The 12013-nt window shown below is 47.9% G+C and overlaps 1 protein-coding gene across 1 annotated transcript in view; it reads left to right on the top strand.

The window, feature by feature from the left end:
- The window catches only part of ppp2r5d (protein phosphatase 2, regulatory subunit B', delta), a 289898-nt gene that overhangs the window by 229400 nt on the left and 48485 nt on the right, over positions 1-12013 (top strand). Inside the window, exons 10-13 of the mRNA XM_072500311.1 lie at positions 6175-6228; positions 7531-7701; positions 10888-11015; positions 11419-11520. Coding sequence (XP_072356412.1) covers positions 6175-6228; positions 7531-7701; positions 10888-11015; positions 11419-11520 — 455 coding nt within the window. The remainder of the gene's footprint in view (positions 1-6174; positions 6229-7530; positions 7702-10887; positions 11016-11418; positions 11521-12013) is intronic.

Below are 12013 nucleotides of genomic sequence, written 5' to 3'. Positions count from 1 at the left end.
CTTCCCATCCACAAATAGATCTTTCAATTGCGTTATACCTGCTCTTTGCCACATTCCATATCCCCCATCCATTCCCCCCGGGGCAAACCTATGGTTGTTTCTTATCGGGGACCCCCCCAATGCTCCGGTCTTTCCCCTATGTCGTCTCCACTGTCCCCAAATCTTCAGTGTAGCTACCACCACCGGACTCGTGGTATAGTTCCTCGGTGAGAACGGCAATGGGGCTGTCACCATAGCCTGCAGGCTGGTCCCCCTACAGGACGCCCTCTCTAATCTCTTCCACGCCGCTCCTTCCTCCTCTCCCATCCACTTACTCACCATTGAAATATTAGCGGCCCAATAATACTCACTTAGGCTCGGTAGTGCCAGCCCCCCCCTATCCCTACTACGCTGTAAGAATCCCTTCCTCACTCTCGGAGTCTTCCCGGCCCAAACAAAACCAATGATACTCTTTTCTATCCTTTTGAAGAAAGCCTTCGTGATCACCACCGGGAGGCACTGAAACACAAAGAGGAATCTCGGGAGGACCACCATCTTAACCGCCTGCACCCTCCCTGCCATTGACAATGCTACCATATCCCATCTCTTGAAATCTTCCTCCATCTGTTCCACCAACCGCGTCAAATTTAGCCTGTGCAATGTGCCCCAATTCTTAGCTATCTGGATCCCCAGGTAACAAAAGTCTCTTGTTACCTTCCTCAACGGTAGGTCTTCTATTTCTCTACTCTGCTCCCCTGGATGCACCACAAACAGCTCACTCTTCCCCATGTTCAATTTATACCCTGAAAAATCCCCAAACTCCCCAAGTATCCGCATTATTTCTGGCATCCCCTCCGCTGGATCCGCCACATATAGTAGCAGATCATCCGCATATAAAGATACCCGGTGTTCTTCTCCTCCCCTACGTATTCCCCTCCATCTCTTGGAAACTCTCAGCGCTATCGCCAGGGGCTCAATCGCCAGTGCAAACAGTAATGGGGACAGAGGACATCCCTGCCTTGTCCCTCTATGGAGCCGAAAATATGCCGATCCCCGTCCATTCGTGACCACACTCGCCACTGGGGCCCTATACAACAGCTGCACCCATCTAACATACCCCTCTCCGAACCCAAATCTCCTCAACACCTCCCACAGGTAATCCCATTCCACTCTATCAAATGCTTTCTCGGCATCCATCGCCACTACTATCTCCGTTTCACCCTCTGGTGGGGCCATCATCATTACCCCTAACAACCTCCGTATGTTCGTGTTCAGCTGTCTCCCCTTCACAAACCCAGTTTGGTCCTCATGAACCACCCCCGGGACACATTCCTCTATTCTCATTGCCATTACCTTGGCCAGGACCTTGGCATCCACATTGAGGAGGGAAATTGGTCTGTAGGACCCACATTGTAGCGGATCCTTTTCCTTCTTTAAAAGAAGCGATATCGTTGCTTCTGACATAGTCGGGGGCAGTTGTCCCCTTTCCTTTGCCTCGTTAAAGGTCCTCGTCAGTAGCGGGGCGAGCAAGTCCAAATATTTTCTGTAAAATTCAACTGGGAATCCGTCCGGTCCCGGGGCCTTTCCCATCTGCATGTCCCTAATTCCTTTCACCACTTCTTCTACCGTGATCTGTGCTCCCAGTCCCACCCTTTCCTGCTCTTCCACCTTGGGAATTTCCAGCCGATCCAAAAAATCCATCATTCTCTCCCTCCCATCCGGGGGTTGAGCTTCATACAATTTTTTATAAAATGTCTTGAACACTTCATTCACTCTCTCCGCTCCCCGCTCCGTCTCTCCATCTTCGTCTCTCACCCCCCCTATTTCCCTCGCTGCTCCCCTTTTCCTCAATCGGTGTGCCAGCAATCTGCTCGCCTTCTCTCCATATTCATACTGTACACCCTGCGCCTTCCTCCATTGTGCCTCTGCAGTGCCTGTAGTCAGCAAGTCAAACTCCACATGCAGCCTTTGCCTTTCCCTATACAGTCCCTCCTCCGGTGCTTCCGCATATTGTCTGTCCACCCTCAAAAGTTCTTGCAGCAACCGCTCCCGTTCCTTACTCTCCTGCTTCCCTTTATGTGTCCTTATTGATATCAGCTCCCCCCTAACCACCGCCTTCAACGCTTCCCAGACCACTCCCACCTGAACCTCCCCATTGTCATTGAGTTCCAAATACTTTTCAATGCATCCCCTCACCCTTAGGCACACCCCCTCATCCGCCATTAGTCCCATGTCCATTCTCCAGGGTGGACGCCCTCTTGTTTCCTCCCCTATCTCCAGGTCTACCCAGTGTGGGGCATGATCCGAAATGGCTATAGCCGTATATTCCGTTCCCCTCACCCTCGGGATCAATGCCCTACCCAACACAAAAAAGTCTATGCGTGAATAGACTTTATGGACATAGGAGAAAAACGAGAACTCCTTACTCCTAGGTCTACTGAATCTCCACGGGTCCACCCCTCCCATCTGCTCCATAAAATCCTTAAGCACCTTGGCTGCTGCCGGCCTCCTACCAGTCCTGGACTTCGACCTATCCAGCCTTGGTTCCAACACCGTGTTAAAGTCTCCCCCCATTATCAGCTTTCCGGTCTCTAGGTCTGGGATGCGTCCTAGCATTCGCCTCATAAAATTGGCATCGTCCCAGTTCGGGGCATACACGTTTACCAAAACCACCATCTCTCCCTGTAATTTGCCACTCACCATCACGTATCTGCCCCCGTTATCCGCCACTATAGTCTTTGCCTCGAACATTACCCGCTTCCCCACTAATATAGCCACCCCCCTGTTTTTCGCATCCAGCCCCGAATGGAACACCTGCCCTACCCATCCTTTGCGCAACCTAACCTGGTCTATCAGTTTCAGGTGCGTTTCCTGTAACATAACCACATCTGCTTTAAGTTTCTTAAGGTGTGCGAGTACTCGTGCCCTCTTTATCGGCCCGTTAAGCCCCCTCACGTTCCACGTGATCAGCCGAGTTGGGGGGCTTCCCACCACCCCCCCTTGCCGGTTAGCCATCATCTTTTTCCAGCTTCTCACCCAGTTCCCACGCAGCTGTATCTCTCCCAGACGGTGCCCCCCCGCCCATCCTTTCCTGTACCCACTCCCCCCTTTCCCCAGCAGCAGCAACCCAGTAATTCCCCCCCCCCCCCCCCCCCCCCCCCCCCCCCCCCCCCCCGGCTAGGCCCCCCGCTAGCGTAATTACTCCCCCCATGTTGCTCCCAGAAGTCAGCAAACTCTGGCTGACCTCGGCTTCCCCCCGTGATCACGGCTCGCACCGTGCGACGCCCCCTCCTTCCTGCTTCTCTATTCCCGCCATAATTATCATAGCGCGGGAACCAAGCCCGCGCCTCTCCCTCGGCCCCGCCTCCCTTGGCCAACGCCCCATCTCCTCTCCCTCCCCACCTCCCCCCATCACCACCTGTGGGAGAAAGAAAAGTTACCATACCGCAGGATTAAATCATAAAACCCCTCTTCGCCCCCCCCCCCCCACTCGTCCCACCACTTTGTCCAGACGTTCATTTTCGTAATCCAATCATTCCAATTTTTCTTCTACAATAAAAGTCCACGCTTCATCCGCCGTCTCAAAGTAGTGGTGCCTCCCTTGATATGTGACCCACAGTCTTGCCGGTTGCAGCATTCCAAATTTCATCTTCTTTTTGTGAAGTACCGCTTTGGCCCGATTAAAGCTCGCCCTCCTTCTCGCCACCTCCGCACTCCAATCTTGATAGACGCGGATCACCGCGTTCTCCCATTTACTACACCGAGTTTTCTTCGCCCATCTAAGGACCATTTCTCTATCCTTAAAACGGAGAAATCTCACCACTATGGCTCTGGGAGTTTCTCCTGCTCTCGATCCTCGCACCATAACTCGGTATGCTCCCTCCACCTCCAACGGACCCGTCGGGGCCTCCGCTCCCATTAACGAGTGCAGCATCGTGCTCACATATGCCCCGACGTCCGCCCCCTCCACACCTTCAGGAAGGCCAAGAATCCTCAAGTTGTTCCTCCTTGCGTTGTTTTCCAGTGCCTCCAACCTCTCCACAGATCGTTTCTGGTGTGCCTCCTGTATCTCCGACTTCACCACCAGGCCCTGTATATCGTTCTCATTCTCTGCTGCTTTCGCCTTCACGACCCGAAGCTCCTGCTCCTGGGTCTTTTGTTCCTCTTTCAGCCCTTCATTCGCCTGTAATATCGGGGCCAACAACTCTTTCTTCATTTCCTTTTTTATCTCCTCCACGCAGCGTTTCAAGAACTCTTGTTGTTCAGGGCCCCATATGAAACTGCCACCTTCCGACGCCATCTTGGTTTCTGCTTGCCTTCCTTGCCGTTGTTCCAAAGGATCCGCTGCAATCCGGCCACTTTCCTCTCCTTTTTCCATCCGTGTCCAGGGGGAACACCCTTCTGGTTTACCGCACGGTGTTTTTAGCCGTTAAAATTGCCGTTGGGGCTCCTATCAAGAGCCCAAAAGTCCGTTCCACCGGGAGCTGCCGAAACGTGCGACTTAGCTGGTCATCGCCGCACCCGGAAGTCCCCTAACGTCTGTTATCATGAAATGCTTTGAGCGGCTAGTCATGAGACGGATCACTGCCAGCCTCCCAGGCGGTCTCGACCCACAGCAGTTTGCCTATCACCGCAACTCGTCCACAGCAGATGCTATCTCACTGGCTCTACAATCACCACTCGAACAGCTCAACAACAAGGACACCTATGTAAGACTGCTGTTCATAGACTACAGCTTCGCCTTCAACACCATTATCCCAACAAGACTAATAACCAAACTCCACAATCTTGGACTTGACCCCTCCCTGTGCAGCTGGATCCTCGACTTCCTCACCAACAGACCGCAATCTGTCAGGATAGGTAACAGCACCTCCTCCATAATAGTCCCCAACACCGGGGCCCCGCAAGGATGTGTGCTCAGTCCTCTACTGTACTGCCTATACACACGCGACTGTGGCAAGATTTAACTCCAACTCAATCTATAGGTTTGCGGATGATATGACTGTGGTGGGCCGTATCTCAAACAACGACGAATCAGACTACAGAAGGCAGATAAATCACTTGGCTGCATGGTGTACCGAAAACAACCTCTCTCTAAATGATGGAAAGACCAAGGAACTGATCATCGACTTCAGGAAGCGTAGCACGACGCACACTCCCGTCTGCATCAATGGTTCCGAAGTGGAGATGGTCGATAGCTTTAAGTTCCTCGGGTCACCATCACCAACAGTCTGTCCTGGTACACTGATGCAACAGTCAAGAAAGCCCCACAACGTCTCTACTTCCTACGGAAGCTAAAGAAATTTGGCATGTCTGCATCGACTCTCCCAAACTTCTACAGATGTGCAATAGAGAGCATCCTATCCAGCTGCATCACAGCCTGGTATGGCAACTGCTCGGTCCAAGATCGCAAGAAACTGCCGAGTGTGGTGAACTCAGCCCAACGCATCACACAAGCTTGCCATCCTCCCATTGATTCTGTCTCCACCTCCCACTGCCTCAGAAAGGCAGACAGCATTATCAGAGACCCATCCCACCCAGGCATTGCCTTCTTCCAGACCCTTCCATCAGGCAGAAGGTACAGAAGTCTGAAGACCCTCACATCCAGACATAGGAACAGCTTCTTCCCCACAGCTACAAGACTCCTCAACGACTTCCCCTCAGACTGATCTGTTCCCTGTAAGAACACTATTCACGACGACCTATGCTGCTCTTGCTCATGTATTTGCTTTGTTTGGCCTCTTGTTCCACACTGTAACCAATCACTGTTTGTCAATGTACCATTTGTCAATGTTCTCTGTTGATTATTCTTTTGTCTACTATGTACGTACTGTGTACGTTCCCTCGGCCGCAGAAAAATACTTTTCACTGTACTTTGGTACATGTGGCAATAAATCAAATCAAATGCCACAAAACAGGCTCAAGGGGCGAAACGGCCATTGTTTGTTCCTGTTTTAATGTTGAATTTTGTTTGATGCACTCCTGTAATGTGCTTTAGGATGTTTTGCTACATTAAAATGCAATCTGGGGTTTCATCCCAGCAGTCTGAACAGGATTTGAAACCAATTCTCAGAAGTGAGAGACCAGTGACCTAATATCCGCACTGCTCGATCTTCAAGTTGTCTCCTGTAGGCTTCGTTGGGAGATGGGTAATGTGTGTACTTAAGGATCATGGTCTCCTTTCTGTCTCTGCAGCTGGCCTACTGTGTGGTGCAGTTCCTTGAGAAAGACAGCAGCCTTACAGAGCCGGTGAGTAAAAAGCAATTGACGTCTTGTTGGTCTGATATAACTGTTCTGAAACTTGCATGTTTTCTTTGTTAAATATTTTTCACCCCTGTCCCTAAACTGGGTGACCTTGTCTTGCACATTCAGATCTAAATTGACCAGTTTCTCCATTTTGCTTCCCTCAGAACCACCTTGGGCTCTGCTGGCAGTTGAAAGAAAATCATTTACCATTTTCTCAGTCTGCCCCTCCCCACAACATTGATTTCATAAGTGCCTCCTCTATATCTCCGCTTACTTATTAATGCAGAAGCCTAAACTAAATATGGAAAGATGCTTCTTCACAGCCCTATAATTTCACAGCTGCAATTCAATAACTATAGTTGAAGGTGCTTCTGGAATCTACCTTTTTGGGGGCTTAAGTGCTTTGTGTGGGGGTGTGGGGATTGATTTTTGATCATCAAACTGCGTTGTATTGATACAGATCTGTCTCTCGTGGTCACTAATGGATGCCTGTGATATCGTTCTGACTGATGGTTACTGATTGTGGCTGTCTGTACATGCAACTCTGATTATGACATGACTTTCTTCTGTTCTTGGTTCTAAATTGAGTAGAATATGTATTGACCTCACTTCTGATACTCATCTTATTGAATTATTTTTCCTAAACCAGCAGGTACTATTCTAAGCCTGATTAAATAGGTGTGTCCTGCTTATTTCCATGTTATCACCACGAGAGCGGCACAGTAGCACAGTGGTTAGCACTGTTGCTTCACAGCGCCAGGGGCCCAGGTTCGACATCCGCCTTGTGTCACTGTCTGTGGGGAGTCTGCACATACTCTCTGTGTCTGCGTGTGTTTCCTCCGGGTGCTCCGGTTTCCTCCCACAAGTCCCGAACGATGTGCTGTTAGGTGAATTGGACATTCTGAATTCTCCTTCAGTGTACCCGAACAGGCGCCGGAATGTGGTGACTAGCGCATTTTCACAGTAACTTCATTGCAGTGTTAATGTTAAGCCTACTTGTGACAATAAAGATTATTATTTATTAGACTAACTTCACAGTCAGGTGAATCATTTTTAAAAATAAAATTTTCTTCAATCCATATATATTCAGAAAAAAACTCCACTCAAATGCATGACATTACAGAGAAGAATAAAAAACTGCCAGCAATGTATGTGGGGAGGAATGTTGAAGTCACAGTACCGCTGTACCACCCAGTGTATAATCCTGTTGCTGAACCACTTGCTGTACATGCGCCTATCCCAGGATTCCAGTCTGTTACTTCTAATGTGAAAATATGTCTCATATCTGCCTTGTTTCCATGCCAGGTGATCGTAGGTTTGCTCAAGTTCTGGCCGAAAACACACAGTCCAAAGGAAGTGATGTTTCTAAACGAACTGGAAGAAATTCTCGATGTCATCGAACCCTCCGAGTTTGTGAAAGTAATGGAGCCACTTTTCCGACAACTCGCTAAATGTGTTTCCAGTCCACACTTTCAGGTAACCGCAGCATTCCCAGAAACTCTTACTCTGGAATTTCCTTGCTAATGAGGGTAAAATGGCCACTTTTGTTTTCCTTGCTGCTTTTGAATTTCTTGTGTGCCCCTTCCCTCTTCCACTTTTGCCAAATCAAGGTGTCCTTTCCAATTAAAACAGACACTGATGAGTGCTCAAGTGTGCAGTGATTATTCTGCAACTCTTCTTCTACCCTGCGCAGCAGAGCCTGGCAGCATCTAGAGTCGTGTGTGGTGATTGTTAGTCCAATTCATGCACATCCTGCATCTGTCTTTATCCTTTCCCATTGCCTGACCTTTGTTTAACTGAAAGGCTTGCACGGGAGCACAGTGATTAGCACTTTTTTTGTTTTGCTTCACTGCACCAGGGCCCCAGGTTCGATTCCTGGCTTGGGTCACTGTCTGTGCGGAGTCTGCATGTTCTCCCTGTGTCTGCATGGGTTTTCGCCGCGTGCTCCGGTTTCCTCCCACAAGTCCCGAAAGACATGCTTGTTAGATGAATTGGACATTCTGTATTCTCCCTCTGTGTACCCGACAGGCGCTGTAGTAGGCGATTTTCACTGTAACTTCATTGTATTAATGTAAGTCTACGTGTGACACTAATAAAGATTATAATTAAAGAATATTATTAGAAGTTGCAGTAACTCTCCACTTGTTGAGGGAAGCCCTGCGAAAAGCAACAGGGTAGTTGTTATGGGGGACTTTAACTTTCCAAATATTGACTGGAAACGCTATAGTTCGAGTACTTTAGATGGGTCTGTTTTTGTCTAATGTGTACAGGAGGGTTTCCTGACACAGTATGTAGATAGGCCAACGAGAGGCGAGGCCATATTGGATTTGGTACTGGGTAATGAACCAGGACAGGTGTTAGATTTGGAGGTAGGTGAGCACTTTGGTGATAGTGACCACAATTCGATTAAGTTTACTTTAGTGATGGAAAGGGATAGGTATAAACCGCAGGGCAAGAGTTATATCTTGGGGAAAGGCAATTATGATGCGATGAGGCAAGACTTAGGATGCATCGGATGGAGAGGAAAACTGCAGGGCATGGGCACAATGCAAATGTGGAGCTTGTTCAAGGAACAGCTACTGCGTGTCCTTGATAAGTATGTACCTGTCAGGCAGGGAGGAAGTGGTCGATCAAGGGAACCGTGGTTTACTAAGCAGTCGAAACACTTGTCAAGAGGAAGAAGGAGGCTTATATAAAGATGAGACATGAAGGTTCAGTTAGGGCGCTCGAGAGTTACACGTTAGCTAGGAAGGACCTAAAAAGAGAGCTAAGAAGAGCCAGGAGGGGACATGAGAAGTCTTTGGCAGGTAGGATCAAGGATAACCCTCAAGCTTTCTCTAGATATGTCAGGAATAAACAAATGACTCGGGTAAGAGTAGGGCCAGTCAAGGACAGTCGTGGGAAGTTGTGCCTGGAGTCCGAGGAGATAGGAGAGGCGCTAAATGAATATTTTTCGTCAGTATTCACACAGGAAAAAGACAATGTTGTCGAGGAGAATACTGAGATTCAGGCTGCTAGAATAGAAGGGGTTGAGGTTCATAAGGAGGATGTGTTAGCAATTCTGGAAAGTGTGAAAATAGTTAAGTCCCCTGGGTTGGATGGGATTTATCCTAGGATTCTCAGGGAAGCTAGGGAGGAGATTGCTGAGCTTTTGGCTTTGATCTTTAAGTCATCTTTGTCTACAGGAATAGTGTCAGAAGACTGGAGGATAGCAAATGTTGTCCCCTTGTTCAAGAAGGGGAGTAGAGAAAACCCAGTGAGCCTTACTTCTGTTGTGGGCAAAATCTTGGAAAGGTTTATAAGAGATAGGATGTATAATCATCTGGAAAGGAATAATTTGATTAGAGATAGTCAACAAGGTTTTGTGAAGGGTAGGTCGTGCCTCACAAACCTTATAGAGTTCTTTGAGAAGGTGACCAAACAGGTGGATGAGGGTAAAGCAGTTGATGTGGTGTATATGGATTTCAGTAAAGCATTTGATAATGTTCCTCACGGTAGGCTACTGCAGAAAATACAGAGGCATGGGATTCAGGGTGATTTAGCAGTTTGGATCAGAAATTGGCTAGCTGGAAGAAGACAAACGGTGGTGGTTGATGGGAAATGTTCAAACTGGAGTCCAGTTACTAGTGGTGTACCACAAGGATCTGTTTTGGGGCCACTGCTGTTTGTCATTTTTGACCTGGAGGAGGGCATAGAAGGATGGGTGTGTAAATTTGCAGATGACACTAAAGTCGGTGGAGTTGTGGATAGTGCGGAAGGATGTTACAAGTTACAGAGGGACATAGATAAACTGCAGCGCTGGGCTGAGAGGTGGCAAATGGAGTTTAATGCAGAAAAGTGTGAGGTGATTCATTTTGGAAGGAGTAACAGGAAGACAGAGTACTGGGCTAATGGTAAGGTTCTTGGCAGTGTGGATGAGCTGAGAGATCTCGGTGTCCATGTACATAGATCCCTGAAAGTTGCCACCCAGGTTGAGAGGGTTGTTAAGAAGGCATATGGTGTGTTAGCTTTTATTGGTAGAGGGATTGAGTTTCGGAACCATGAGGTCATGTTGCAGCTGTACAAAACTCTGGTGCGGCCGCATTTGGAGTATTACGTGCAATTCTGGTCGCCGCATTATAGGAAGGATGTGGAAGCATTGGAAAGGGTGCAGAGGAGATTTACCAGGATGTTGTCTGATATGGAGGGGAGATCTTATGAGGAAAGGCTGAGGGACTTGAGGCTGTTTTCGTTAGAGAGAAGAAGATTAAGAGGTGACTTAATTGAGGCACACAAGATGATCAGAGGATTGGATAGGGTGGACAGTGAGAGCCTTTTTCCTCGGATGGTGATGTCTAGCACGAAGGGACATAGCTTTAAATTGAGGGGAGATAGATATAGGACAGATGTCAGAGGTAGGTTCTTTACTCAGAGAGTAGTAAGGGCGTGGAATGCCCTGCCTGCAACAGTAGTGGACTCGCCAACGCTAAGGGCATTCAAATGGTCATTGGATAGACATATGGACGATAAGGGAATAGTGTAGATGGGCTTTCGAGTGGTTTCGCAGGTCGGCGCAACATCGAGGGCCGAAGGGCCTGTACTGCGCTGTAATGTTCTATGTTCTATGCGTGGTAAATGTTGTGAAGTAGGTTTTTTAATTATACTGATGTTGTCCTGTTTCAGGTGGCAGAGCGAGCTTTGTATTATTGGAACAATGAGTATATCATGAGTTTGATCAGTGATAATGCTGCCAGGATCCTCCCTATAATGTTCCCTGCACTCTATAAAAACTCTAAAAGTCACTGGAACAAGTAAGTCTGCCTTCATTTACCGTTTTGCAGCAGATTGTGTGGCTTGACGTGTGGGATAAAGTGGGAAGTCATTTGGGGCACCTTACTTAGCCACGGTGGGTCCACAGCCTAAAGAGCCGAGAAAGTGGGGCTGGGAGATGTAGTAATTTCAGCGAATCCTTCAGTGGTCACTTCTGAACCCATGTTAGTCAGTTTGGGCTTTGGGCATTTTTGGAGGTTTAGTAATTGAGTGCAATAGCTGGTTGTCATTTCCTCTGGTAAACTGAAGTGAGTATCTTCTCAGTACATGTTATTGGTTGTTAAAATCTTTGTAAAATGTAGGTTAATGTACATTGAAGCGAGCTAAATTGTATTAAATCTACAGCAAGCTCTCCTAATGTTAAAATGTCTTATCTCTATTCAGGACAATCCATGGATTGATTTACAATGCATTGAAGCTATTTATGGAGATGAATCAGAAGTTGTTTGATGATTGCACTCAGCAGTACAAAGCAGAGAAACAGAAGTAAGAAAGTTTTATTGGATTTAAAGGGTATATTGTGTCGGAGACAGAAGGGAGTTTACACTGGCATTGGTGCCAGTACTGGGGAAAGAGGGAGCTGTGCCTTTAGGCGCCGAATGATCACCTCCAATACTGTAAAGATTCTGTGTCCTTGCTGGTCGACAATTAGCTATCCAAGGGCAGCAGAGTGGTTAGCACTGGGACTACGGCGCTGAGGACCCGGGTACGAATCCTGGTCCTGCGTCACTGTCTGTGGAGTTTGCACATTCTCCCCCTGTCTGCATGGGTTTCACCCCCACAATCCAAAGATGTACTGGTTAGGTGGATTGGCCACACTAAATTGCCCCTTAATTGGAAAAAAATAATTGGGTACTCTAAAAAAAATTTTTTTTTTTAATTTTAAAAAGACAATTAGCTATCCAGTCTAATCCCTCGTTCCTGCTCTTGGTCAATAACCTTGTAGGGTACAGCACTTCGAGTACACATTCAAGCAATT

Source organism: Scyliorhinus torazame, chromosome 4 (genome assembly GCF_047496885.1).
Source record: "Scyliorhinus torazame isolate Kashiwa2021f chromosome 4, sScyTor2.1, whole genome shotgun sequence".
NCBI lineage: Eukaryota > Metazoa > Chordata > Chondrichthyes > Carcharhiniformes > Scyliorhinidae > Scyliorhinus > Scyliorhinus torazame.
This window is presented reverse-complemented; position numbering and strand designations above follow the sequence as displayed.